Genomic DNA, 27,287 nt, shown 5'->3' on the forward strand with positions numbered 1-27,287 from the left:
TCCTCAGGATTTCTTCTTTACCATGGAAGCTCAAAGTTAGACAACGAAGTGGTATTACCACGCCAGCACTATGAAGATACTCAGTTTTAGTCTCTCCTACATAAAAAAACCCACCTCAGTTGCACCAGCATCACATTAAAAAGATTATAACATGGGGATTTTAATGTTGTCTATCCAGTTATTCTCCATCATGTTTACAGTCTTCTGATTCTGATATCCCTTTTATTCAAGTGCTTCCTCCACATACAGGCTTTTCACAACACTGTCTGAGGCAATGTAATTTCAACATCTTTCCTCTTATCATTGAACATATCATCCCCCGCTCTCTTCCGTCCATCTTATTCCAGTATTTTTTCTAGCATCTTCCTGCTCTGTGCATAGATCTAATCCAGTTTACTGTTCTCAACCTTCAGTCATAAAAATCCTTCTAATGCTTTTTCTCCCATCAAATACTGTGCAAAATGAGCCTATCCATTACACACCCCTTCATTCCCCTACCCATCTTGCATTAAAATTTAATCCCAGTGTAAAAGCCAGGTCAAGCACAGCCCAAGTTACACTACCCTCTGTGTAGAGGCATACAAAAACCAAGAATCTCAAGCAAAGGCAGCAGGAGGCCTGTTTGGATGAATAAGAACCTTCTGACAAAACTCAAATATAAACAGGAGGCATACAAGATGCGGAAGGAGGGGCAGATGACCCCCAAAAACGCAGAGACATTGTCTGAGCATGCAGAGAAGGGGCTAATAAATCCAAAGCCTACTGGAGTTGAACCTGGCAATGGATGTTAAGGTCAATGAGAAAGGCTTTCCCTACATCAGCAGAAAAAAAAAAAAAAAAAGACTCTGGAAAATACAAGCCCATTGTTGAATAGGGCAAGAAACCTGGTGACAAAGCACAAGCAGAACTGCCTTCTTCACCTTAACCTTTACTGAAAAGACTTGCCTTCAGGAATCCCTGGTCCTCCAAATAAGTGGGAAAACCTAGCACAAGGAAGCCCTACCCCTAGGTGGAGGAGGAGCACTTTAAGGAACAGACTTGGCACATACAAGTGCATGGGAAGTGGTAAGATACACGAGTGCTGAGGACACTGTCTGCTGTCATTGCGAAGCCACTCCCAATTATCTTTGAAAGACCCCAGTGATCAGGGGAGGTTCCTGAGGACTTGAAGAAAACTAACGCCATTCCTATCTTCAAGAAGTAGGATCCAGGTTAACTACAGGCTGCTCAGCCTCACCTCCATCCCCAAAAGTAACAGAAGAAAAATTCCTGGATATCATTTCAAAACATATGATGGCCAAAATGCGATTGGGAGAAGTTCACATGGATTTATGAAAGCAAAACCATACCTGACCAACCTGACAGCCTTTTACAATAGGAGATGACTGGCTTGGTGGATAAGACACCAATAGATGTCTATTTCGATGTCAGCAAGTTTTTCAACACTGTATCCCAAAAATCCTTGCTGATGAACTGATGAAGAATGGACTAAATAAATGGACAGTGAGGTAGACTGAAAACTGGCTGGAATTGCCAGACTCAGAAGATTGTCATTAGTGGCATTAAGTACAGCTTCAAGCCAATCCACTGGCAAAATACTCCAGGGTTGATACTCATCCAATCTTTCTAATGCCTTCATTAAGGACCTAGATGACGGATCAGACTGTACCCTCAGTGTGTTTGCAGGTGAAACAAAACTGGGAGAAGTGGTTGATACACCATTCCATAGGGACCCTGAAACACTGAAGAAATGAACCAACGTGAATCTCATGAAGTTCAACAGAGGGAAATGCCAAGTCCTGCACCTGGGCAGGAAACCAGGCCAGGCACCAGTACATGTGGAAAGCAAACAGACTGCAATGCAGCAGCTTTGCAGTAAAGGACACAGAGGTCCTGGTGAACAAGTTAAACAGAAGCCAGAAATGTGCTTTTGCAGCAAAGAACATCCACAAACTCCTGGGCTGCATTAGGAACAGCACTGCCAGCAGGCCAAGGCAGGTCATCCATATACTCAGCACTAGTGAACCAGCTCTGGGCTTCCCAATTAGGACAGACAGATACACTGGGGAAAGTCCAGCTTGCCATGAGTATGATTAAAGGCTTGGAGCACCTGATACATAGTGAAAACTGGTACTATTTAACTCAGCAAAGAGATGGCTCAGACCTCAATGTGTAAAAACACTTGGCAGAAAGACAGCGACAGACTCTTCTTGTATCCTGCGAAAGGACAAAAACCAGGGACACAAACTGAAATACAGGAAATTCCATTTAAACGTAAGATAATAAAAAGCTTGTTCACTGTGAGGATGGTCTAACACTGGAACAGAGTTGCCTGGAGAGGTTGTGGAATCTCCTTCCTTGGATATACTCAAACCCCAACTGGACTAAGTCCTGAGCAACCTGCTCTAGTTGACCCTGTTTTGAGCAGTGGGTTTAGACTACATGATCTAGAGGTTGTGTCCAATGCCCCAGCAATTCCGTGACCCCGTGAAATTTCACACATTCAAACTTCAAGCTTGAACTGGACTCAGATACATTAAATCTATTTGTCTAATGGATCAACAACATGTTCAGTGCCAACAACTAGGTCTTAAAAATCAGGGTATCGAGAGCTTAGTTCAAATAGTATTGCATTAAGAGTACAAATGTTCTCCAAAATAATACCACATGAATCACACAAAAAACCTGCTGCTACTACTGGGAATTTAATCTTTTACTGAAGGTATTCAGTCAGGTATCTGAGATCAGCAGAAGCTGTCAACAACTTAAGGGCAAACCGAGTTTTCACAAAAGATTACATATCCTTCCACACCAGTCACGCGTGCTGAAAAGCGACTTTTTTTAGCTGCCCCAAACCAGTCTGATAGTCACAAATGCAAACACTTAATTTGGAGTTCCTTATACCACACTGAAATCTGGCAGGAGTGCAAGTAAGATCGTCTTGTCTTCTCTCCCAGGAAAAAGGTTCTAATTACACTGGAACTAAAAGGGAAGGCAGCTTCATAAAATGAAGAGATTGTAATTGCCTGTTTGCTAAGGGGAATAGCTGCAGTAATTAAAAACATGCCCTTTAGCAATTCAATTGGGCCATGTCAATCAAGATCAATTTTCAGACAACCCGTACTGGGATCCTCTAAATGGGATCTGGGACCACCTAACATGAGTAAGATACAGCCTAAGAGTCATAGTTCATCCTGCCAAAAGCCGAGGTTTTCCCTATTCCATAGCTTCTAGCTTTTTGTTGCATGGACAAATGTGTTTACTCCTCTCTTCCTGTTCTGTGCTGGCAGACAAGCTATGCATTTTAAATGTCAGACTAGCAGTATTTTCTGGAGCTATATCCCTGGGACACACCTGCATGTGGAGTAGACAAACTAACAGATTTTCCTCAGAAGATCAATCCAAATATGCACTAAATATGGCTAAACATTGCTATACAGCTGTATCTCAAAACAGGCTTTAAACTCAACACAAGTACAATAAAAAAGGTTAGGCAAACATCAAACATCACAGGTGCATGTGGGAATGATTTGGATTGACAACTCAAGTACTGAACAAAAGGTAAAGTCTTTAACTTAAAAGAACACTAAGCTAGGTAAGAGCACTCCAGCTTCTGTCATGAACACTGACACAGAGCTGTAGGGTAGTACGCACATTAGCAATTCCATTTTCAAAGCCTTACCAATCAATCAGATAGATGTCTGGAGTCAAGTTATTTTTTTTGAAGTGAGCAAATAACTTTGGCAGATTTTCTTCAAAGAATACCTCAAATGCGGCAAAATAAGTCAGCATCTGGGAAACAGAATGGGGAGAAAAACAAACAGCTGTATTATTAATAGGCTAAAATGTATTATATACTGTTCAATTAATGCCCTTCAAAAAGGATCCTATGAATTCCATAATACCATAAAGAGCTAAACATTTACATAAAGGACAGCATCTGCAAGCACAAAGAGTTTAAGATTTACTCTCTATACCGCTCTCATACTAAACAATATAATCATCGGTTTGGGTCTTGGCCAGCTTCCTTTGGAAAGAAAAACACCAGCAGGAGAGAAGTTATTTGCTGATTTCTCAGAATAATTATAACAGAATGGTGCTTTATGCCTGTGGCAGTAATTTAATATTTTACTGAAGGAAATCCAAGGCCCAACGGATTATAAAATGAAACATGAAACTAAAACAATTTAACAGTCCACAGCAAGACTGAAAAGTCCAGTCGGCTCCAGTCAAAATACCAAAGATTCTTTTATACAGTACATTTTAAAATTAGGTAATCACAGAATCATAGAATCAGACATTTCCATTGCAAAGAAGAAGAGCTGAAGTTCACACCAAGGAGGAGAGACAAAGGTCACACAGAAAATCTAAAGATCAGGACAAAACACCTATGCAAGAGAAACAGACTATAACTCCCATCTGATACCATAATCCCTAAGGTGTACTATTTTAAACACTAAGAATTTCATGTTAATTTAAAATACGAATATTATGTTAGATTTCATAAGAGAGGGCATGGAAAATCTTCTAATCCAGCTAAGAGTTAAAAACAAAAGGCTTTTTAGCTCCCTCACCCCTCTTCTTAATGCTATAGGGAGAAAAGTTAAGCAAAGTCCCTGAACGATTCAGTAATTTTAATTACAATATCCCAGTGAAAGCAACAAAGAATGGCTGTAATTCTTTTTCAGTTGTACCAACATGCTTTTCCCCAAAACACCATGACAGTAAAAGGAAAACAGGAGCTTTCGGGAGACTTTTGTCTGAAATCCTTTGAAAGGATGACAGATTGTCTCCCGGTATTTTAATGTCCTTACAGATTTGTTTCTCATTTCATGTGAATGAAGTGGCAGATGGCGGAAGACCTTCACTCACAGTGGCAAATAAAAAATTAAGCCTGGTAGTCAGCAGGTGTTGAAAGCTTAAAAGCCAATCAGAGATGGTTGCATGCTACAGGAATAACCATACACAGTTATGCAAAACCTCTCAACTACCAGGTACTGAGAAACACCTTCATTGCAAACATGACACCAGAGATCTAGAAACCCACTTTTACAGAACTGTACAACTGAAATAGCTTCCCAACATGAATCTTTAAATGTGTGAAGTCTGAGCATCACATGACACCTGTGAGTGTGCAGAAGGAAGGGGGTAATGTAATGGACAGTTCCAAAGTGATCTCCTTACATGCTAGCATCACAGTTAGAGTTCTACCAAAGCATTTCAGAAGCGCTCTAGAGAAGGGATCTCAAACATAACTGCTATAATCACATCTATTGACAGCAATGCAGGTAGCTATATTAGAAATGCAGCAGCAGGTCAGGTATTCATCAAATCAACGTTCAGCAAGACATTCGTTTAGCAGTAATTAAAAAAAATAGTCTAGTCTAATGAAACTGTACCCAACAAAAGAAGATAAATCAGTATAAATTACTATCAGCTCCACAGCTAACTTATCTGGTCTTAGTTTTTCAATTAGATCTTAGGACAAATGAGCACAAAACAATGAGGGTAGACAGCAGATCAGTACATTAACCAAAGGAAGCCAAAACTGTCTCACTCTGTGTCACTACTCTGTTTGAAGTATTAGGTACAAAGTTTTCCTTGTGGTGTTAATCACTGCTTTGTAATTTCACAGTATGTTAGTATCATTTCATGTCTACTCTATCTCTACTCTCCTGTAAGTATCCATTTACCATACAGCCTCTATTTAGCCAGGCTAATAGAACTAAACATCACTATCCAAGAGCATATCAAACCCCAGTATTTTAACTAAAAAACCAAACCCAAACCCCAAAATAAATCTTATTCTAGCAAATTTAAATCCAAAATAATCTTCACAAGAACCATCTTTACACACTGAATGCATGAACATGTCCTTTTTCCAAGTACAGTAATGGAGATCACCAATACTTCTAGCAATGATGACTCTGCTGTGGTACACCTCCCCATGGGCAACTGATGAGATTCAGGGGCTACAACAGGGAATGGCATGCTGCTTTTCCAGCAGGCAGTACTGATAGGATCCCTAGTGTCTTACTGTTTGAGTAACAAAATAGATTGTTGTTGATATCCATTCCCTTTCTTTATTCTTCACATCTGAACTCCTGAGAAGCAGATCCTAATTTCACAGTGTTAAAACGTGAGTAACTGGGAAAGACAAAGCCATATATTTTGCAAAAGCATGCTTCAAAAGTAAATCAAAACCAGATTTCAGCAGGTATGTCTTATTTTGCTAGGGTATACAGGTAGCCCAGTGTATTCCAGCAAGGAATTTTAGAGACTACAGAAAGAACCGCCTAACCAGCTGCCACTGAATATCAGAGGGTTCTGCCGATCCAATTCCCCCAGGCTCCTCTTCAAACACAGCTGCTACAATAAGAGATGGGAAACCTGGTTCTCCCCGCAGCAGTCTATTCTTAGCAAGCTATTAGTTAGGATAAAAGCACCTTCCAGGCACTTTGAATATTAAGGTGTTTTCAGCTTTCAACTACAGTGCTCAATTTGAAAAACACCTACAATAATGTTCTCATCACTATTCTTTGAGGATCATAAAATACCAGCTGAACAATTTCATTCACCTGCCTATTCAAAAAGGTCAGTGGGGTGGGTTTTGGTTTGGGTTTTTTGAGGGAGTGAAGTGTGTGTTGTTGGGCTTTTTTGTTTATCAAGCTTTAAAATAAATCCTGATTTATCCAAGATATTGAGCCCATTGGTTTTTACTTCTTAAGCTCTCCCTATACATACCCACAGCATGTTGAGAATAGTTTTCTTGCATACTTACAAGGCCATGGTCCACGCGGAAAAATGCCATCTGACAGGGTTTATTTAAAAGGTTAGAAAAAGCAATGAAGGCATCTGCAGTATCCAAGTTCAAGATCAATACCGCTGCTATGAACGACATGCCCTGTACCTAAAGAAAGGAGAAGTGTTACCATCCAGCAATAACCATATTCTTTCAAGAATGCTGCCTCATTTAGTCCTTGTAATCCCTACTGTTTAATGCACTCTTGTTGCTGCTGAAGTCTGTGAAATGTTCAGAAAGGAAGGATTTTTTAACCCACTTGACCCTTTGGTATTGCATTTCAGAGCATGGAAGTCAACAGTCCCCACACTGCCTCCTCTCAAGGAGTAAAGACTCCTCTAAGTAAAAGTCCAAGGGCAGGCCAGGCTGACAGTACTTTCAAATATGCAGAATGAAGATATTTCTGAAGAATAAGCTGTTTGTAAGTAACTCCTCCCAAGGACAGGTCATATATGCCCTTATTTGTGGAAAGCTGGCCTAGGACACTACAGACAAAGCCTGCTCTTTCCTTTTTCAATCAATTACCAGCAGTTACAGACAACTGCAATTTGACAAGCAGTACCATTTTAAGATTAAGCTCTTCTTCCATTTACAATAAGCTCATAATGTTGTTGCGTTTTTCTACAGAGTATGCTATGGAATCAGTGCTGAATCCAAGCCAAGCTTGCTCACTCAAAGGCTGCAGTGCTGCCACCGCAGAGTCACACAGACGAAAGTGTGACAGTCTGTCCTGCAAACCTGAGGAACAAGCTCCTTCTCCACACCACAGGTTCCATGCCATATGAAGCACACAACCTGATCTGCTCTTCTCCAAGCTTCCCTGCAGTTATGTTCAGCAGCTTTATCCCAAGCATCACATGCTACTCTCAGATGTACATCTGCCATCTCAAAAACAACTGTTCCCAAATAAAGAATAAGCTCATATATATATATATGTTTGTATGAGAGATATATAGAGAGATATAGATACATATACATATATCCCTGCCCTAGGGAAAAAGACTTAATGACTTATCTGAAATCTACTCAGTCCTCTCATAATCACTACTTCAAATGCTTTAAGGAAGCTCACATGGCCTTCATGGGCAGCACTGCTCTGAAGACTGTTCCAGAAGCTCATAGTGCTAAGACACAGAAATACGTGCCAAAAGGAGTGAAATGCACTCAACAGAAGAGTCTCAGTAAGACTGCCATTAGGAACAGTATGCACTTCAAAGGACCAAGTTAACTACATTTTCTCTTTTGACTCCTAAGTATGTACTTTTGAGTACAAATATGTACTTTTGAGTTTTCCAATTACTTAACCTGTTAAAACTATCAAGAGAACTGTTCTATACACTTCTCAAGCATTTACTGGAATAGAAGAAAGCACAAAGAAACCCCACAAGTTTTCACAAAATCATGTAATATTGGCTTACGAAGGACTAAGTAACACAACCCTCCCCTCCCCACCCCTGAAAAAAAATCATTTTGTCACTTACATAGCCTACATCAGGTCTATAACAAGTATAGGCTCCTAAAATACTGTGCAACGTGTCATGGTAAGGACCACCCTATAATTAAACAAAAACAAGACAACAGATTTGAGTATACAACAAACATATCAAAAACTCTTCCGTGCTACAGATAGCATGTACTTACTATCTATATTCTTTCCCTATGCAGCTTTAAACAGTCCCAAGTCTTTCAAAATAATGTTGGCTTTAAAAGCATGACACAGCCCTCCATACCACAGTTATTACAAATGCATACAGTTCATCTGATAGATCGATTACACATTAAGTGGTAAATGCTCCATCCCTGGTAGTGTTCAAAGCCATGTTCGACAGAGCCTTGGGTGACGTGGTCTAGTGTGAGGGGTCCCTGCCCATGGCAAAAGCGTTGCAACTGGATAATCTTCAGGTCCTTTCCAACCCAAACCATTCTATGATTCTATGATATTAAAACCTCATACAAGAGGAATATAAGCCTAAGGGATTTCCTACAGCTTAGCCGCACTTTGACAACAATGCCAAGAAAGCAGAACGCTAATAAAAAATTAACTTGTCCATTAGAGACAGAAATCAACCATGAAGAAAACAGTCAGAACAGCAATATGCCATAACATACACTCAGCATATCAAGAATGACATGTGTAGTTAAAAATGCTCACATTGTTGACTATTAACAGCTGCCATATCTTATAATGAGTACTGTAACTGGCTGAGAATGTCAAAAGAAAAAAAGCTTTTCACCCCCAAAATGTTGATTTATCAGAGTCTAAACTTTTCACAACAGCACTGCTGAAATCTGTGTATAGAAGGACAGAACACCTGGTTAAAATGAGTCTTTAAAGCACACCAAAACCACACAAATTATATTGGCCTTGCATCAAACCAAAAAGGGCCACCAAACCTTGCTTGCTTAATCTGTGTTCTCACTCACTGTGTATTTGCAACCCACCAGCATTGATTCACTGACTTGAAAACAGTCACCTGTAGACAGAAGCCAGCCTACACTGGGCTAAATGAATCACAGTGATTAGCCAACATTAGCTTTTTGCCTCTTTCAAACAGAATCATAGCATCGAATGTGCAGTACCTCAAGTTTACTCTTTCCTAGATTATTTATAGTTTTCCAAAAATTCTCAGGAATTTTTTCCTCTCAAGATACTTGCTTCAGATTTGAACTGTATGAGCTGTTTCAGTCAAGGGATAGGCAAGATCATCTAAACTGAATTTAGCTGAGAAGTGAAGACAGAAGTTAACATTGCTTACTTGCTGGAATATACAGAGATTAGGAAACGTCCTTGAGATATCCAGTTTTATTAACTCCAAGCTTGCTTCTCTGTCAGCTGCAGAAAATCCAGCATCTACAGAAGCCAAAAGTTATGCACTTATTACATGGATCAGCGTATGCTCTTTTTCCCCCCTGCCCCCAGTAAGGGTTTGCTTTGCTCAGTTCATTTATTTCAATGTGAATGCTAGGCAGTAAGGGCATGGACAGGATAATTCCCTGAATAGGGCACACAGGCTGAGAAGCAAGTATACCCTGACTCGGAGCAACCCTGCAGTGCACATTGACCCTCAATGTTTTGAAGAGCTGGGGGGAAGGTGCAGGCCAGGCACTTACTGGTATCTGCTGACAAATCACTAGACAGACACAAGCCTGTTAAATCTATGACCCCTCGCCCTCAACAAGGCTTCCCCACAGCTCCTGAAGTAGCTGTCTCTGTGGAAAGGCTGTGGTGGGAGAGAGAAGCCCTAAAGCATCAGTATTTCATGGATGACACCTATCTACCGCTGTCAAGTCTCCTTCCAAAATAATGTTCATTTACTCCTTGCATGCATGGACACTGCAGTAAACTCTCCATAACTGAAATGAAAGTAAGTTTCGAAAGTGTTAGTGTTATTTCTGATACCAAAAAGGTCTATTTGCACTATGTCTTTATTTGTACTATGGTTAAGTATAGTTGGGAATTACCCATTGCTACTTACTGCAGAATCAAAACCTAAGAGTTGTCACTATGCAGTATTTACACCAATCACAAGAGCATCTACACTCTAGAAAATAAAGTACATGAGGAAGCTGGAAACATACGAGATAGTATGTTCCCACAAATACTCATGTTATTTAAGACACAGACAACCCTAAGTGAACAAAGCAGGGGATTTCCAATCCAAAATATTTTTCTGTTGATAAATGCCAGTATGTATGTTCTTCTTTTTCAGCTCAGCATACTTACATAGCAAAGGCAATTTCATGCATTTACATGTAGCTTTATACATTCTCCAAATCAGACAACTCTTCCAATCAATTAGTAAATCTCAAACCACTTTGCAAAAATAAATTGCTGTTCTCTGAAACACACCCAAGAGATGGGCTCAAAGCTGCAATAAGGGACTAAAATGCAATTTTCTGCTGTAGTTCGAGTTTCGATTCCAAAATTACAGATGCAGCAAAGTATTTAATGCTGCAATTAAAATTATAATTCCCAAACTTTCCTAGCTTTCCTACAAATTAGCATCAAATCAGAACTGTACCTAGTGATGTTTTATAAAGAAAAATGAACAAGTGTCTTTTATAGAGGGCCACAGTTTCACTGAGAAGAAAGAACCCACCTTGCTCTTGCTTCCACAAAAAACAAGTGTTCTTTTTACTAGACAGCCTTATAGCCGATATTTTTGTTTTGTTTAAAATCTGTGATTTCATTTTAAGGAACAATTGTACAAAACCTCTTATTCTATACCACACCATAAAATCATTGGTCAAAAGCATACCTTCACCTTCTACTTCAGCCCCTCCTGTGCTAAGTGATCGCCATTTCTCTTTGGCACGAGCCAAGCAAATATCATACAGCTCTGGAAGAAGAAAAACAGAAAACCGAGTCCATGATTTGTATACAGAATCATAGAATAATTAGGGTTGGAAAGGACCTGAAGATCATCTGGTTCCAACCCCCCTGACAGGAGCAGGGACACCTCACACTAAACCATATCACCCAAGGCTCTCTCCAACCTGGCCTTGAACACCATCAGGGATGGCGCACTCACGGCTTCCCTGGGCAACCCATTCCAGTGCCTCACCACCCTAACAGTAAAGAACTTCTTCCTTATAGCCAATCTAAACTTCCCCTGTTTTAAGTTTTAACCTGTTACCCCTTGTCCTGTCACTACAGTCCCTAATGAAGAGTTCGTCCCCAGCATCCCTATAGGCCCCCTTCAGATACTGGAAGGCTGCTATGAGGTCTCCACGCAGCCTTCTCCAGGCTGAACAGCCCCAACTTTCTCAGCCTGTTTTCATACAGTAGGTGCTCCAGTCCCCTGATCATCCTTGTGGCCTCCTCTGGACTTGTTCCAACAGTTCCATGTCCTTTTTATGTTGACACCAGAACTGCACACAATACTCCAAGTGAGGTCTCACGAGAGCAAATATGCTCATATCCAGTCAGGTGCCAAACACCTACCATATAAGCAATGCTGCCCCAGTCATTATATGTTACTAACATAGTAGTTGAACTTCCTAAGCATGCTACGGTTCCAAAAGACTGTTCCACTAATTTATAATTTCAGATTAAGTGAAAAGGAAATGCAACCTAGGCACAAGTTTCCTTTTATGTTGAGATAATTACTTTTCTTACAGGGCACTGATGTTCAAAATTAGAGTCTGAATGGATAACTGGCATAAGTCTAGTAAATTCCATGGAAGAACTACACCAAAGGTAACTAAGCCAAGCACAGGAAGGTAGCACAGTGCAGGAGTAGTACAGGCAGTCTGCTGCATTTCCATGTTGGAATTACGTATGTCAGTCTTTCAGAGCTGTGTTTTTCTGTACTCTGAAATATCACACTAGCTCCATTTTCACAAACACACATGAACAGAAGTACAGATTTTCCCAGGGGTTTTCTAATCTCTCACAAACCCACTGCCCTGCTCTAAATCAAAGGAAGTGTGTTACATGCACACTCACAGGCACTGCAAAATTAATGATTCTAAGTTTTAAAAAGAGAAAGAAAGCTGGAGTCATTAATTCGTCCCATCTCCATCTAACATCAAAGCAAGCCACAATGACAACAATAATCAGAAACAATTCACAGCAGCAGTCCCAGAGCAGCTACAAGATTAAAAGACATGATATTTTTTAACAAAACACATCAAAGCAACTCAAAAAGAGCATAACTAGATAACATCTCCCACCCACACCCCAGGTTCCGATACACCAGAACAAATGCAGAACTGTCCCTGTACTATTTCTCTTTGTAAGACAATGCAGACAAAACATCAGTCTCACCATGGGTGATGTTTAACTCGTTGCCAATTGCCAGGCTCCAGACTTTGCCTCTCACACTGGGTGGAATGCCCTGCCACCACAGCTCTCGCACTTTACGGGAACAACACCTGTTTAAAGGAAAACAGATTATTCCAAGAAGTACGTCATTGCCAGTTGAATTACGAACGTGTCCTCCTACCACTGGTGAAGGGATTCAAACCAAAATGAACATCAACAGGCCAAGAAGTCAAATGTGATTTGCAGGCTGCTTTGAGCTCTGAAGGAAAGCTCAATTCCTTCCAAGTTAATGGCTTATTTTGACAGATGCACAGCAATCAAAATACCCAGAATTTGCAACCACACCTGACCAGCAAGAACCATAGGGGTCAAAAATAAGCAAATGAAAAGGAAATCTGTATCTATGCCACCCCCTAAAAACTGGACATCTCCATGCAAGATTAAATACAGGAACTTATCAAGGTCTACCATCTCCCCACTCTGTCCTCACTCTGCTGTGCTAATGACATGTGCAGTTCCCCACCCAGCTTTGCAGCTCTAGCCCTCCACTAAAATGCATGAAGATATAACAAGTAATAACTTCAGGTGAGAGCATTAAAGCCATTTTAACAGAACACAGGCTCTGAAATGGCTGCAGCTTATGTTCATCAATCTGAGAGCCCAGAAGGAGGAACAGAATTGCACCTAAACACCAATCAAAGTGCTGTGGAGGCTGGTATATGTTGCTGTTACACTCAGAGGCTGGGGGGGCTGGTTTTATTAAGATGACTAACAAAGGCCATGCAACACTATAAACAGGGAAGGTAGCTTACCAATCGCCTGTGCTGTCTCTCTGCAGGAAATCTTTTAGCACTTAAATATTTATTTTTTCAAATAACTCTCTAGCTACTTCTCTTTCCATCACTGATTATCCCAGCAGGTATAGCACTGTATAATTAAAGAGGCTTCATAATAACATACATGTACTTCAATCAACATCTGATACCGTAACATCAACAGCTCAAGTAGCTCATTTCTGATAAATGCATGGTGTTTAAGCATCATGCTTCCTACTTCTACATTCTCTACCAAAGATCCCTTCTTAGCGTTTATACAGGTTTTTTACATCCTAAACCTCCATTAAAGAGACACAGTAAGAATTAGAACTGCAACACTTACAGCCACCTTGCAGAAAAAAGGAAATATAAGTCACTCATTTTCTTTGTTAACTGCCGAAAAGTGACTTACAAACAAAAGCATCCAAGACCATTTTAAATAACACTTGTTAATTTCATAACTTTTCAGGATACAGACTCAGCAATTTTAATTAAAACACAGTATAACATACTGCCTTACATAGTTTCCCAGTTGGGCAAGATTTCATTGTTCCAAGTTAGAACAGCATTGCCAATGCTCTCTTCCAGTTTACAGCGTTCTTCCAGTTGTTTCTTTCTCTTCTGGGCTTCTTTAAGCTCTGCAGAAGAGCAATATTCCTTCTTAAGTTATTAAAACCAAAAACCAAATATCCAGAGTTAACTAGTGACAGCTACACAGCCATGTACACAGTACATTCACCTAAAAGTACTGTTCAAATCTAAGCATTTCCCATACATACAGCAAGCTAAGCAGTGATGCCAAATGTGAATAAAGGATAAAGTCAGACTATGTATTAGGCCCATTTTTGAGGGATAGGACAAAGGGATTTAGATAATGTATGGCTCCTTTGACCCTTCAAATCTATCCACATTAGTAACTTTGAATTAGCACCTCTGACAGCCAACAGCACCACCTAGTAGGACAGAGCAGAGTGTCTGCTAATAAAACCCCACCCCTTTTTGTTATGGCAGACTCAAAAATACAGGCTAAAATAATGCAAGTTTTGTATTTTGTTTTCTCTCTTGCATGTTGTCTTTGTAACTTATGATTTAGATAACTGTCAGAAAAATCACAAAAGCCCGATTTTTTACGCTACTTAGTGTGTGGTTAATCTAAATGTCACACACCACTGTAAACCTTCAGTTCCTTAAAAAGAAAGCAGTTTTCATGTTAGCTTAAAACGTGTTTTACATTTTTGCATTATCGTTCAAGATTTCTTCTTCTTTCATCATCAACTACTATTCTTCCCCCTGGAAAATGTGTTAGGACACGCGCATGCACACATAAACACAGAGTCTACAGTATCAGAAGGTACTGACCTGACAAGCAAAACTAACCAAAGAACAGCAGTACCATGAACAAGGTCTTTGGAATGAACACATACAACCTGATGAGTCCACAGTAAAGGCCAACAGAAGCCATGCCTAAGCAGAACCGTACCAACTTCCTCACAATATTTGTTTTGATACGAGCATACTGTAAGGCTGCCTAAGTACAGGCTTTGATTTTTTCTCTAAACAAAAAGAGGGTGTTTAAACTCTGATTTCCTGACCTCCACACAATACGTAGCTCTGCAAAGCTGTTTATCTGGATTGGCTTTGGGAAAAACAGGTTTGTCAGGGTGTTTATCTGGACAGAATGACATCCTCCAGTCCAGTGAAGACAGCTTAAGGACGTGGTGCATTGCCTAACCTGAGCATCATCCCATTTCTTTCAATCCATCTATCCTTTGTACAAAGAAAATGGATAAAACACCTTTGGATTACTGCATGTTAAATGGATATATTAACATGGGAGTCACATGAACTTCACTGGTAGGTGTATCACATTCAAAACCACAAAAGGATAATTTCATTAATATGTCAACTGCAGAAAGCAAGCAAACCCTGTGTTCATATCACCTTTCCACAGTTTCTTTTGGCTCAGGACTTCTCAACACTTCCAGTAGTTCTCACTGGACACAACTTCCGTGAGTCTAAATTCCCTATTACTGCAATGCTTGTTTTTAATTAGAAAACCCAGGTGGTCAAAAATATCAGCAGAAGGAAGCCACTGCTGTCACCTCTACCTGATGTGCATGGTACAATGTCACTGAGACACTTCTGTGAACAGTGTCAGACAAGAAATTATGAGGAAAAAAACTGGGAAAGCCATATATCTGAGATGGGAAGACAGATTATCAAATTAACGTGACTAGGTATATTTCCTTACATGGAAAATTATGTATTTATGTATTACAGCCTGAACAGGTTGATCCCAACATGAAACTATCAAGTAACCTGTAGTTATCTAAATAATTCTAATCTTCACTAACTTGACTGATCAGCTACTTTGATATACTAGTAAGCGTTTAAACCCACAAACAAATGCCACTCATTTATTCTGCTGAATTCTAGAACTGTTTTTCAGCTTGGGGTGGGCCTTTTTAGTAAAACTACCTTCATTCCTCTCTTCTCTGGATTGATTCTACTTTGAGGGGAAGTACAGATGCCTCACATTACAGAGCAACAGACTGACACAAGTCCATTTCAGGTTTAGAAATACCCCTTAACTTCACTTCTCTCCTCTGAAGACAAGAAATTCCATCACCTCTTTTTTTTGCTTGAACCACCATTTCTTCGTACTGCTGCCTGTGTTTCTGAGCTTCTTCTGCAGGTTTTGCAGGGAGGTTCCTTGAATTTAAAAGAATAATGATCAGTATTTAAAGTTGGCATGCCTGTCTGAAGAAACTTCTAGACCCTTCTCAGAGAAAAACATACGCTATTCCTGTCAAAATATTTGATCAAAGAACAGAGCAACACATCCTTGGAAAGAAATTTTTGTTGCCAGAGTCAGCAGAAGAGAAGGAAAGAACATTGACCAGCTCTGACTACTTTCATACACAAAATATGCTGAGTAATTTCCTTATGTTTGGTAATTTCAGCATTTTTATTATTGAACCAACTGAACCCGCAGGCTGATCTTCAGAAACAAAGGGACTATACTGGTATATGCCAAGCTAGAGTTTTGTTTTAAATTGATCTCTGCAGAAAGGATACAAGACCATGCTCTCTCTTAATACGCACCTTGTTTAAGTGTTAGACCCACAACTTTCTCTACCCATACGGTAATGACTCCCTACATCAGCTTCTTTTTCCCCTCTGCTCTCTGAGGCCCCATTTCTATTTTAAAAGCTTAATTCATCCCACACACTTCTACAGCAACAAGTGGCACTGAAGTCACCCTCTATATGCTCCCATTATCAACATCAACACAGCCATTTGGATTTGTGGTTAAGGCCTGTAACATCTCTGCCACACAAATCCACATACTCCTATGTCAGACCATATAAACTTAAGGTAATCTTACTTGCAATTAACATAACCACTATGTATCTCATACAACTACAGGATCACCAAAATATCAGAACAGAAATTACTAAGTACTTCATTCTTCTGTAAACACAGTATTGTGTTCCTAGCACACTTTGTATCTTTGGTTACTAAAAAATAGATGCCTTCATGCTTTCACATTCCTGTAAGGTGTCACACATGAGGCAGCTGTTAGCTGTTGACACAGTCACCATTAGCAGTAGCATGCTTTACTATTTACATAATCATATCACCTGTAAAGTAGGCACAGCTGTGTGATATGTACCTATCAGTATCTTTTAAAATCGAGATTGTTACAAGAACAGGGAAAGTAGATTTTCACATTAGTGTCTTTGTTAACCACAGAGAATAATCTGCTCTTTTTCCAGTTTCATTTATATGAACTGACCAGCATCTTTTTTAAATCCAAACCCTTAAAAGTGATGCAAGTTAGGAAAAGTTTAAAAGGAAAACCAGGTGAAACAATGTATGTTCTGTTAACTTAAATTTCACTATTTAAATTATTTGTCCTATCTCTTAACAGCATCACCATACACATGAGATGGCAGTGTTCAAGGCCAGGCTGGACAGAACCTTGGGTGACATGGTTTAGTGCGAGGTATCCCTGCCCATGGCAGAGGGGTAGAACAAGATGAACTTAAGGTCCTTTCCAACCCAAACTATTCTGTGAGTCTATGTTTAATATCTAATTAAGATTCAACTAACAAACCTACAAGTCAGTGCAAAATCAAGAGTAGTTACTTGGAAAAAAATATCTGCATTTTTCTTCTGTATCATCTTGAATCTTTTTGTCACAGGAAATAAAAAAAGAAATTGCTTAAAGCCTAACAGGCAAAAATAAACCCCCAAACAAAAAACCAAACAACCCAACAGTATAAAACTGTAACTATTAAAAAAAGATTCCTTAGAGTCACCGGAAGACTGCACTGTTGTCCAGAGCTTTTCTCTACTAGACAAAAGACATGATGATTCAGTTGCCTAGATCCTTAATACCTTTTCTGCTACAAGTTCCCTAGTCCATCAACAGTAAGAAAGCAAACTCTGACTGTTATCCTGTAATGTATCACTAATACTATCTGCCTGACTGCTCTACTTCTCAGATTCTCTCTCATTAAGCATGACTTTTAACAGGCAAGTTTTAAATACCACAAATAAGCTAGTATGTATTGTTTCCAGCTATACATAATAAAACCTGTTATAACAAATAATCACAGGTAGATTGTTCCAGCTGTCCCAAGAAGTTCTGTCATATTCTACCAGTCAAGCCAAAAAGTGTCTTAAATAACCCTACAACTAGACTACTTTGATACATGAGCATTCTTCATACAGATCTGTTGATGAAAACACAGGCCTATGCTACACTAGTTCTTTACACCAATGCACAGCTATATTAGAATTTTGACACCATGCCTGTAAAGCTGGGTACAATTCAGAAATTGGCTAAACATAACTGAAGCTGTGTAATTCAGAAGCAAACCACAGTAAAACAGGTGCCAGTTAATTGCTATGGAGTTAGGCTGCATATACAAGAACATCCTTGCAGCAACAGAAGCATGCACTTGACAACCTTTAAAATGCAACGCTGAACCCACTGCAGAACAATCATTACGTTGTTTCATTATTTATGGAGGTGTGGTCTTTCTCTGTGTAAACAGGACACTGTATCCTTGCTTCTCAATTTCTGTAGCATATACCAGCTTCACTTTTATGTTACAGTCTCCCAAGGAAAATAAAAATCCCTTATTCATGTTTAAAAGATAGAATCACTCAAAACCAGACCTCTGCTCTCCAAATTACCTCCCGTCATATAAGGCCATTGCTTTTATTATTAAATAGTTTTGTTTGAGTCACTTTTCTCATAGTCATCCCACTATCATATTCATTAGCCTGAAAAAAAATCTACTTAAAATTTTAAATCATTGAGTCATCAAATATACACAGCAAGGAAAGCATCACTAGGCAAATTTTAAAGAGACCCTCGGTGTTGTGCTTCCCAAAACTTACGCTGGTCTGTCCTCTAAAATAAGTGCTGTAGTGGAGAGTGGTTCAAAATCAAGATTCTTCCTCACATTCTGTTTAGGAGAGAGTGGTTTGTGAGCTCGTCCAGTTTTTTCTTCATATTCCTAGAGAAGAAAAAGATAAGGGCAAGTTATAAGAGTGGAGAACATCAAGGTAATGCACATGAGATTCTGAGAAGGGTCTATAAAAGTCTACAAGATAATGCTTTCACATCTCTGCCCAACTGGGTCCTTTTAAAGCTTTTCAACTAAAGCAACCTCAGAATTCAAAACAATGTTCAAATTTCTGTTCAGGAGTGAGGTTTGATGTTTTTTTCCATTCCTTCTATTTGTAGAAACATCTGAAGTTCCTCTGGGTTTTGTTAAAACCAGCTTTTACAAACAACTGCTATGAAGGACCTTAAAACCAGCAGATACTATCTGAGGTAGAAAATAAGACCTGTTTAAAATACTTTTGTTTTGATTTACATGGTTTTGAAACTGAGGGCAAAAACAACCACAAGATTCTTGTCTTAAAATCTCATCATATGATTTCTCCTCCCAAGCTATTTTCAGCTGCAACAGTTCAGTGATGGCAAAAAAGTTCGAATTATGGTTAGACAGAAACCCAACACGTGTTACAATGCCTTGAAGTACAACAACCCTAAATCATAACAGAGCATAAGGTATGAACTCGGGTTTGCAATACAGGCCAGTACTGACACACCGAAGCAAGACTAGCCAAGAGGCACCAAGATGACTGGGGTCTGGAGCTAGTGACATACTGCAAGAGGCTGAGAGACCTTGGCTTGGTCAGCCTTCGGAAAAGAAGGCTTCATAGGGATCTTTGGTAGACAGCAGCAATGGGATGGTGAAGGCAAAGTACAAAATTCTGAGACACTTATATAAAGAACAAGAAGGCAACAGGCACAAATGCTACAAGGGGAATTCTGGTCTTAAGGAAGAAAGGAGGGTAGTCAAACCCTGGACATGGTAGAACCTCAAACCTTGAAGGCATTCACAGCTCAGATGGATGAGCCCTGGGAAGCAAGCTCTCTCTGAGAGAGGAGTTAGACCTTGAGAAGTCCTTTCACCCTCAATTAGTGTATCACTATGATCTGCATCAGAGTACGTGGCATTACATGTTCCATGCTGTTTTTATTTTTCCTACAAACACTGTTTTGGAAATAAATGTACTGAAAACATGACCTAATGGGATAAAACCTTTACACAGCTCCTGTCTACTCCAATGCTTGAAGTACTATAGCAAAGATTAACTATTCAAAGTATCAGTGATATACAAACAACACTGTCAAATGGCCTGTTGGAAAAAACAAATCCATTATTACAGATACTTTTACATTCAACTTTATAATGAATTTTGCCACTGCCAAACCCCACCTGCTTCCACATGTAGCTTGTTTATACTATTTCCATTAAAATAAAAGACAGGAAACTATAGTGTGAAAACTATTAATTACAAATGAGCACTGTGAACACTGTTCCAGCCATGACTTCTTCCCATGAGCACAAACAGCTCCCCAAACGGTACTGATTTCTTTCTTTTAACCTAACCTGTCAATTACATCAACACTTCTTTGGTAATAGATTCAACCTTTCCAACACTTTCAGAACAGCCTGGATCACTTAGAAATTAAAATTGGACCCCTACAGCTTCCAGGAAGGCCACCTCCACCAACACCACCTTAAAAAAAGGATGGATAAAACCCACGCATGAATGCAGAGCAACACAGCCATGGTCTTGTACTCTTTGTTGTACAATTCAGTTCTAGTTCAAACTAAGTTCTATGGCAGTCATGGGTGCCGGCCCGTGAAGCTCTCAGGTCACAGGGAAACCCTCTTTTTCCCTGTTTGTTAACTGGACACTGCCTCGACAGTCAGTCCTCTGATACCTGCATCGCTATGATGCTAACACTGTTATGAATCTGGATTGCCCGACTCAGTGATACCAGTTGGTACTGCTGTGCACAACATCAGTTTTGAAAACAAGGTAAAGAACCAAGAAAAACTTATCTGAAATACTGAATAGTACTTAGCTTTGGTTAGTAAAGGGATAGAGCTCATGCTGAAAAAGCTGTTCATTAAAAAAAGCCTCCAGAGAGAAAATAAGCAAAGAAATACTAGAAGAAAGGTATCGTGATTAAGAGCATATTCAGAAAGCTAAAACATAATTCTTGCTTTAGTAACCCCTTGCAAGTGGCTGATAGTGGCCCGTGTATGAGTGCACCATCCTAACATGCTTCAGCTGCACCATCAACTGCAGAGTGTAAGCACTGGTGTCAGGAGTGAGTTCATGTCTATTCTTTCTCCCAGTTTCTATTAGAAGACTGATTTTTCATTACCTTTTTTTCTCAAATTAAAATAGTCAAATATTAACCTCTATTACTGCTTCCACAGACAAGGTGAACCTTGTCCCTAAATCTAACATTTTTACTCCTTTGGGACACTACTAGTGAAAGAAAACCCATCTGGTATCCACAAGAAACTGTTAATATGCAAAAATAATCATATATTGATCTCCCTAAAGCCTCACAGAACTTGACATTAAAACACATGCACCCAATGCTCATTACAGCACAAGTTCCAGGAAAGCTGCTTAATTAAGGCTTATGAAAATTACTTTCAAGGTCTTCTTTCTCTGAAAGCCAACTGCAGAGTAAAATTGCTTTTGGAAGGTAAGAAAACCATACACACCAGGCTGCAGTGGGGATTTTATTCTGTACAGTACAATTTGAATCTTTCATTCAGCTAAGCATGAAGTTTTCCAGGCCACATTACAATTCTTCAAGAATTTATTGTTGAAGGAATGCCTTATTTTGGAATATGGGCGGCTAGTTACACAATTTGCGTATTAGTACAGTTATTCACAGTTCTTAAAGAGCAAAAGCCCACCCTGCGTTTCAGCAAGTATTCACTGACGTGCTCTCAGCACTACCCTACAGTAAAGCAGCCAGAGCAGCACAGCAATGGGAGTGGCACGTTTTATCAGATTACGAGTCCTTTGTAGTAATTTCATCCTTTCCAGTGGCAGCCAAAAAAGAAAAAGATGTCTGTTGAACAGTCGTTACCCACACACCAAAAAACCAAACACCCAAAAGTCACAGCAGACAAAAGCTCATGAAAATGATCTTTTATTCCAGTAATAAGAATGCCATTTCAAACAGAGCACAATGTATGATATAGCAGCGAAGCAGACTGAATCCTGCACAAACTGATATTAACAGTATCTGCTGACTGAGCAAGTAGAAGGATTTCCACATGCTGCAATAGGCTAAACCACACAATAGCTCATTTTAAGCTTTTTCTTTTCAAATAAGACAGATTCAAATCTCTCACGGGTACAAATAATTCAGCATCTACTTAAATCCTACACTGCAATTAGGGCTTACTAACCTGATACGGTTGCAAGTTAATTTTAGTATCAATTTAGGATGAGCTGATCCTTTATGACTTAGAATACATCCTTATCACTGAGATCTCTTAGGCTTCCTTCCAGGTTTCATCTTTACCTATTCAGCATGAAGCCACAATAGCTGAACTAGGGTTTGGAGATGCTCTAAGAGAACGTGCTACAGATTAAAGCACTGATTTATAACAAAGCAAAACAAACAAACATACCCACAGAAACATCACACACACACACCCTGAAAGCGCGTTCAATTCTGGGCGGAACCTGGCAGCTTTGCAGTTGAGGTGCGAGAAACTCAAGTTCTGCTCATCCTCCGTAATTCTTCAAGAAAAATAATCTAACCTACAAAGGGATCCTGAACCATCTCTATGGAGAAACACAAATAACTCACCACCAGAGCACATCACCCGCGCTAACCGGGAGAGGGCTGTGAGACTTCCCACACGCACCGAGCCTCCCCCGGGGACCGGCATCACCGAACCCAAAGTAACACAACCGCTTTACCAAGGTCATCCCGCTCTAGCTCCGCTTATGCAAAGGTAACCACTCTCCGACGAAGCCGAAAGGGAAATTACCGCGCCAGGCTCCACAGCGGCAGCCTCCACACTGCTCCACCGCTGCTCCGCGGCCGGCAGCTCTGCGCGGGACGGGCACCCGGCCTCCGCTCCCACCCACCGCGTCCCCCCGACCCGAGCCCCGGCAGCCGCCCTGCCCTGCCCTGCGCAGCCCTTTGCGGCCTCTCTCACCATGAACGCTGCGGTCCTCACAGGCGGCGGCGCCGGATCCCCATACCCGCCCGCACCGCCGCGGCGCCGCCCGGGCCCGCACCGCGGCCTCGCGGGCCCCCGCCCGCCCCGGCCCTCCCCGGGCCGCCCCCCGCGGGCCCCGCCCCGCCAGCCCCGCTAATCACCCGCGGAGCTGCCGAACCCGATCGGTGCTCTCCGTCTCGCCCAGCGCTGCCTGAGCACGCTCGGCGCCCGGCCCCTCCCGGCACAAGGCTCCCCGGCTGGGCGCCAGCCGCTCTTCCCGACCCGGCGCAGCTCTAGGTCCAAGAAGGGTAACCGGAACCTCGCACAAGGAACGTGCATTAGCCACAGGCATGTTCGTTTCTGCACGCAGCTGCCCAGAAGTAGATGCAGCGGCCGCAGCTGCATTCCTGACAAGGCAGCATCTCGCTCGATTTGGATACCTACACTCGTGCTCCCGTCCCTTGCCCCCGGTCCGTTTGCTGGTGGCGGATACGGGCAGGGCTCCATGGGGAGCCAGCCCCTGAAGGGGTCCCGAGTGAGGGTGCTCACCAGCCCTCAAACAATCCCTCAAGCCAGTCCTCAAAGAACAGCGTCTTTTCAGTACAACTCGTGCTCTGTCCCCGCGGACAGCTCTAAACGATATATATACATATTTATATATATATATTTATATATATAAATCTCTTGCACAGTTCAGACAACTTCCACATCACATCTTGTTACATATTCTGCCTCAATCCAGATGAATTAAGTTTGTCATTTTCCCTCTGTCCCCTGCTAACTCAGGGGAGATACCCAAGTTGTGGCACCATCTTTGGCAGACTCACATTTTATCCTGTCTATTCATCTGCAACCGTTACTTGCCCTTTTCACCACACTCAACTAAGGATTTCTTATTCCTTATCTCACTGCTGGAGGTTAAGGTTTGCAGTTGCCAGGCTGCATTTGCTGCTCATGGCTTTTATCAAGGCCTGATCCTGAATCACAAAACAAGCAGCAAGGACCAACTTTAAGACAACGAAATTCACTTAAGTTTTCAGCTTTCGAGAGATGGTTTTGTAAAAGCTAAGGTAAGCTTTTTCGCAAAGTTACCAGCTCTTTTATCAACTATTGGTTTAAACCTGTGGATTCTCATCTAATTCATGGGCGCAGCAGTGTTACACCAGTAAGGAAAAGCTCAATGCTTAACAGTATCTGAGCTTCATTCCCACCACCAACTGATGACAGACATTTGCCATGCAAGCATCTGGTGTCAGAGCACTAATAATTACCACAGTGGTAAATCAATATGAAAAGCACTACAGCCTCCAACGCGAATGCTTTTTCTCATAATCTGAAACAGTAAATTACTGTACATATAAAAAAACCACTTATGTAAAATTACAGTCATTAACACAGAAAAATACTTCACATCACGAGGAAGAGCAGCCTTAGGTGGACAAAAGTATTTCTGTGCTAAATCTCTAGTTTCACAGGCTGGAAGTAGGACAATACTGCAGCTTGTCCAAATGTAGGAAATAGCCATTTGTCTATCCACAAAAAGCAGCTCAATCAAGTATACATTCCATAACACACTGTCTGGTGATAGGGGAAGATGCCTCTGTGGGGTGAAAAGCTAAGCACGTTCCAACTCAAACCATAACAAGCCACACATTACAGAGATAGTTGGGAGCAGTCACTATTTTTAGGCTGCCACGATTGTAAGAGTACCTGAGGCTACTGGAACAAGTTATGCGCAAGCTTTAATTACATGACAGTTTCCCACTGGAATTCCCCCTCATTCAGCATACAAGACAGGCACTGGACCAGGACTGCACAAGCAAACAGAAAATGTTAGGGTTTTTTTCTGAGTTTTGACTCCGCTCCCTAAATACTTCCCCAACATTCCTGTCTGTTGCTTCAGAGCTTTCTCCTATGTGTCCATCTGCAGTCTCTTGCCTTCTATTTATCAAGTGGTTTACCAGGTAAGTTGAAGATGGTGCATACCCAGCACTTCACTGCCCTCCTGGCCCCACACATGGGGTTTTTTTGTGCCACCAAGTAGCTGTGTGACTGTCCAACACACCAGACTGGGGAAACGATACTGCTAAAAACTAACCTTTTGTTTTTCTGGATCAGTTTGGCTCCTCTGGTAATGTCTGCTGTGGGGCAATGTGAATATGGAAGGAAAAGGAAAGAACCACGCAGCAGGACTGTTTCTTTCAGAAGCTTAACTGAAACCAGCAAATCATGAAACCCAGTCTTTTGGTTGGGAAACTAAGATCAGATTCTTGACATGGCACCAGGCCATTAAAAAAAAAAAAAAAAAAGGAAGTAATTTTAACAGAGGCTTTTACATACACAGTAACCAAAGAAAACTTAAGACTGACACCTCAGGCAAAAATCAGATTATGAGACTGTCAAAACTGAACAGAAAGAGAATACAAACAGCTGAGCTCAGGTATTAAACTTTCAAGCAATTCTTTTAGGCATACATATGAGGGCTTTTTATACTCCAAAACCAGTACAGAACTATTCTGAAAGTCAATTAGTTTATTAGTTACTGATGTAACAACACAAAAGATCCAAGTTACACACTCAACCCGCACACTTTGCCAAAGTGGTCTGGCAAGTTCTACAGTTAATAGTTCAACAACCATCAGCCCTACTTGCTTTACCCATCCACATATATATACTTAATTCTCTTACATTACAGAAAGGATACCGGAGCAGATGATGGCAGAACTTGATGGAAATAAAATCCATGAAGTTTTATCTTTCACTATGACATCCTTTTACCTTTAGTACCACAGTATTCTCCTATTGCATACTTAACAAAGGTAAGATATTATAGCCAGTTCTTGAGGTAAACCTCACACTACCTATTTTTAGGACCATTTAAGTGTCCTGAAATGTCCCTGTTTTCCCCTAGCAGTGTCTACTTCTCTCTTCTGACTGAAGGTGATACGGAACTTAGGCTTGCAACTGTGGTCCCACACAGTCACACTGAAGTTCAATGAATAATGTCATTCACATGTCTTCCAAAAGGTTAACAGTAAAGAGAGAACTAGAAGCCACATACCCTGCTTTGCAGCCCTGTGCTCCAGTCATGGACTACTTGAACAATTTTTACACATATATATATTTATTTTTTTCCTACAGCATCATATCTCAAGAAATGGAGGCATCAAATTAAGGAACATTTAAAACCTAAGCCTAGATAAGGCCATGTTAAGTCTTCCAAGAAAGAGTAACAGTTTGCTGTTTTGGAGACTGTCACCTTTTACCATGCAATGTGCTACATATCAGATGGTTCTCACCTTCAGGGTTTGCATTTCATTTGTGCTATATATAAATTATTTAAGTGCTTTTTGGTTCATACAGAGTGCCATGCTCTATTAAAAAAAAAAGAAAAAAGGGAAGGGGCCTAGAGTAGCTCCCTATATATGAAGTACTCAGAGACAAAGCATACCTATGAACCACGGGCTTGAGAACAACTCCTTATTGTCAAATATACGACCTTCTATCAGAATGTGCAGTATACTATCACAAGTGACTTCAAGATGAGTCACACTAACAAAAAGCCCCTGCTACTCACAACGCTGAAAAGGATATCTGCATATACAAACAGCTTCCCTACATGCTGATGCTATCTCATACGCTGCAGTATCAAACAAGTGGAAACATCGACAAAAAAAGCTTCTGGCAGGGCAAGCATCTGGTAAAGTGCTTGAGCAAGAGAATACAAGCTAAATGGTTATTTCACTTCTGTTTTTAGTGAACATCTGCCAGTATGAAATACTACCAACATCTGCTTCCAGTTTATGCCTTAAATGTCAATTCCAGGGACTTTGATTACACTGGATATGTAGAAACATAATTTTACATAAACTATATGTCTGCTCACTGATCTCTTCACCTCAATTTTCTCCACAGCCTCAGCATCATACCCTTCCAAATAATCTCAGCAACTTTTTCTTCCAATGTTTCACATTAGTGCTGATGTTGCAGAAGAAAACTTCTCTTTCCAATCTAGTCTCAAATAACATGCTCTTTGGTGGAGCTGAAGAGCATGTCAGAAATGTCCCTCCCATTCTGAGGGGCACAGAAATAAAAGGACTCTATTCCACATCAGCTTCATCCTGACACAATTCCAAAATGGCCAAAGCACCAAGTTAACCCCAGGATATTGGAAAGGAGTCACAGGAATAGGGCATTTTAGCTTGCAAGTTCTCAGATCAGTTGCAAATATGACCTCAGGTACTTGCAATTTTCAAGAGACTGTAAAAGTCACCCAGAAATGCCATCTACTTTTCAGTGCACAACTGGTATTATTA

At 40.7% G+C, this 27,287-nt stretch overlaps 1 protein-coding gene across 3 annotated transcripts in view; it reads right to left on the reverse strand.

The window, feature by feature from the left end:
- The window catches only part of TBC1D14 (TBC1 domain family member 14), a 75,680-nt gene that overhangs the window by 12,938 nt on the left and 35,455 nt on the right, over positions 1-27,287 (reverse strand). The window contains exons 1-10 of one of the 3 annotated variants that reach the window (XM_061379796.1): positions 22,969-23,093; positions 18,800-18,918; positions 16,014-16,096; positions 13,905-14,022; positions 12,573-12,679; positions 11,062-11,142; positions 9,559-9,653; positions 8,284-8,355; positions 6,782-6,910; positions 3,683-3,792 (exon numbers count right to left, since the gene is read on the reverse strand). In XM_061379796.1, coding sequence (XP_061235780.1) covers positions 3,683-3,792; positions 6,782-6,910; positions 8,284-8,355; positions 9,559-9,653; positions 11,062-11,142; positions 12,573-12,679; positions 13,905-14,022; positions 16,014-16,096; positions 18,800-18,918; positions 22,969-22,971 — 917 coding nt within the window. In that variant the 5' untranslated portion in view covers positions 22,972-23,093. Of the gene's footprint in view, positions 1-3,682; positions 3,793-6,781; positions 6,911-8,283; positions 8,356-9,558; positions 9,654-11,061; positions 11,143-12,572; positions 12,680-13,904; positions 14,023-16,013; positions 16,097-18,799; positions 18,919-22,968; positions 23,094-27,287 lie in introns of those variants that run through there. The other 2 variants (XM_061379794.1, XM_061379795.1) reach the window with 2 other exon arrangements.

Source organism: Neopsephotus bourkii, unplaced genomic scaffold, assembly GCF_033783945.1.
Source record: "Neopsephotus bourkii isolate Nb327-2 ecotype Australia unplaced genomic scaffold, CSIRO-AGI_Nbou_v1 NB_1780, whole genome shotgun sequence".
NCBI classification, from domain to species: Eukaryota; Metazoa; Chordata; class Aves; order Psittaciformes; family Psittacidae; genus Neopsephotus; species Neopsephotus bourkii.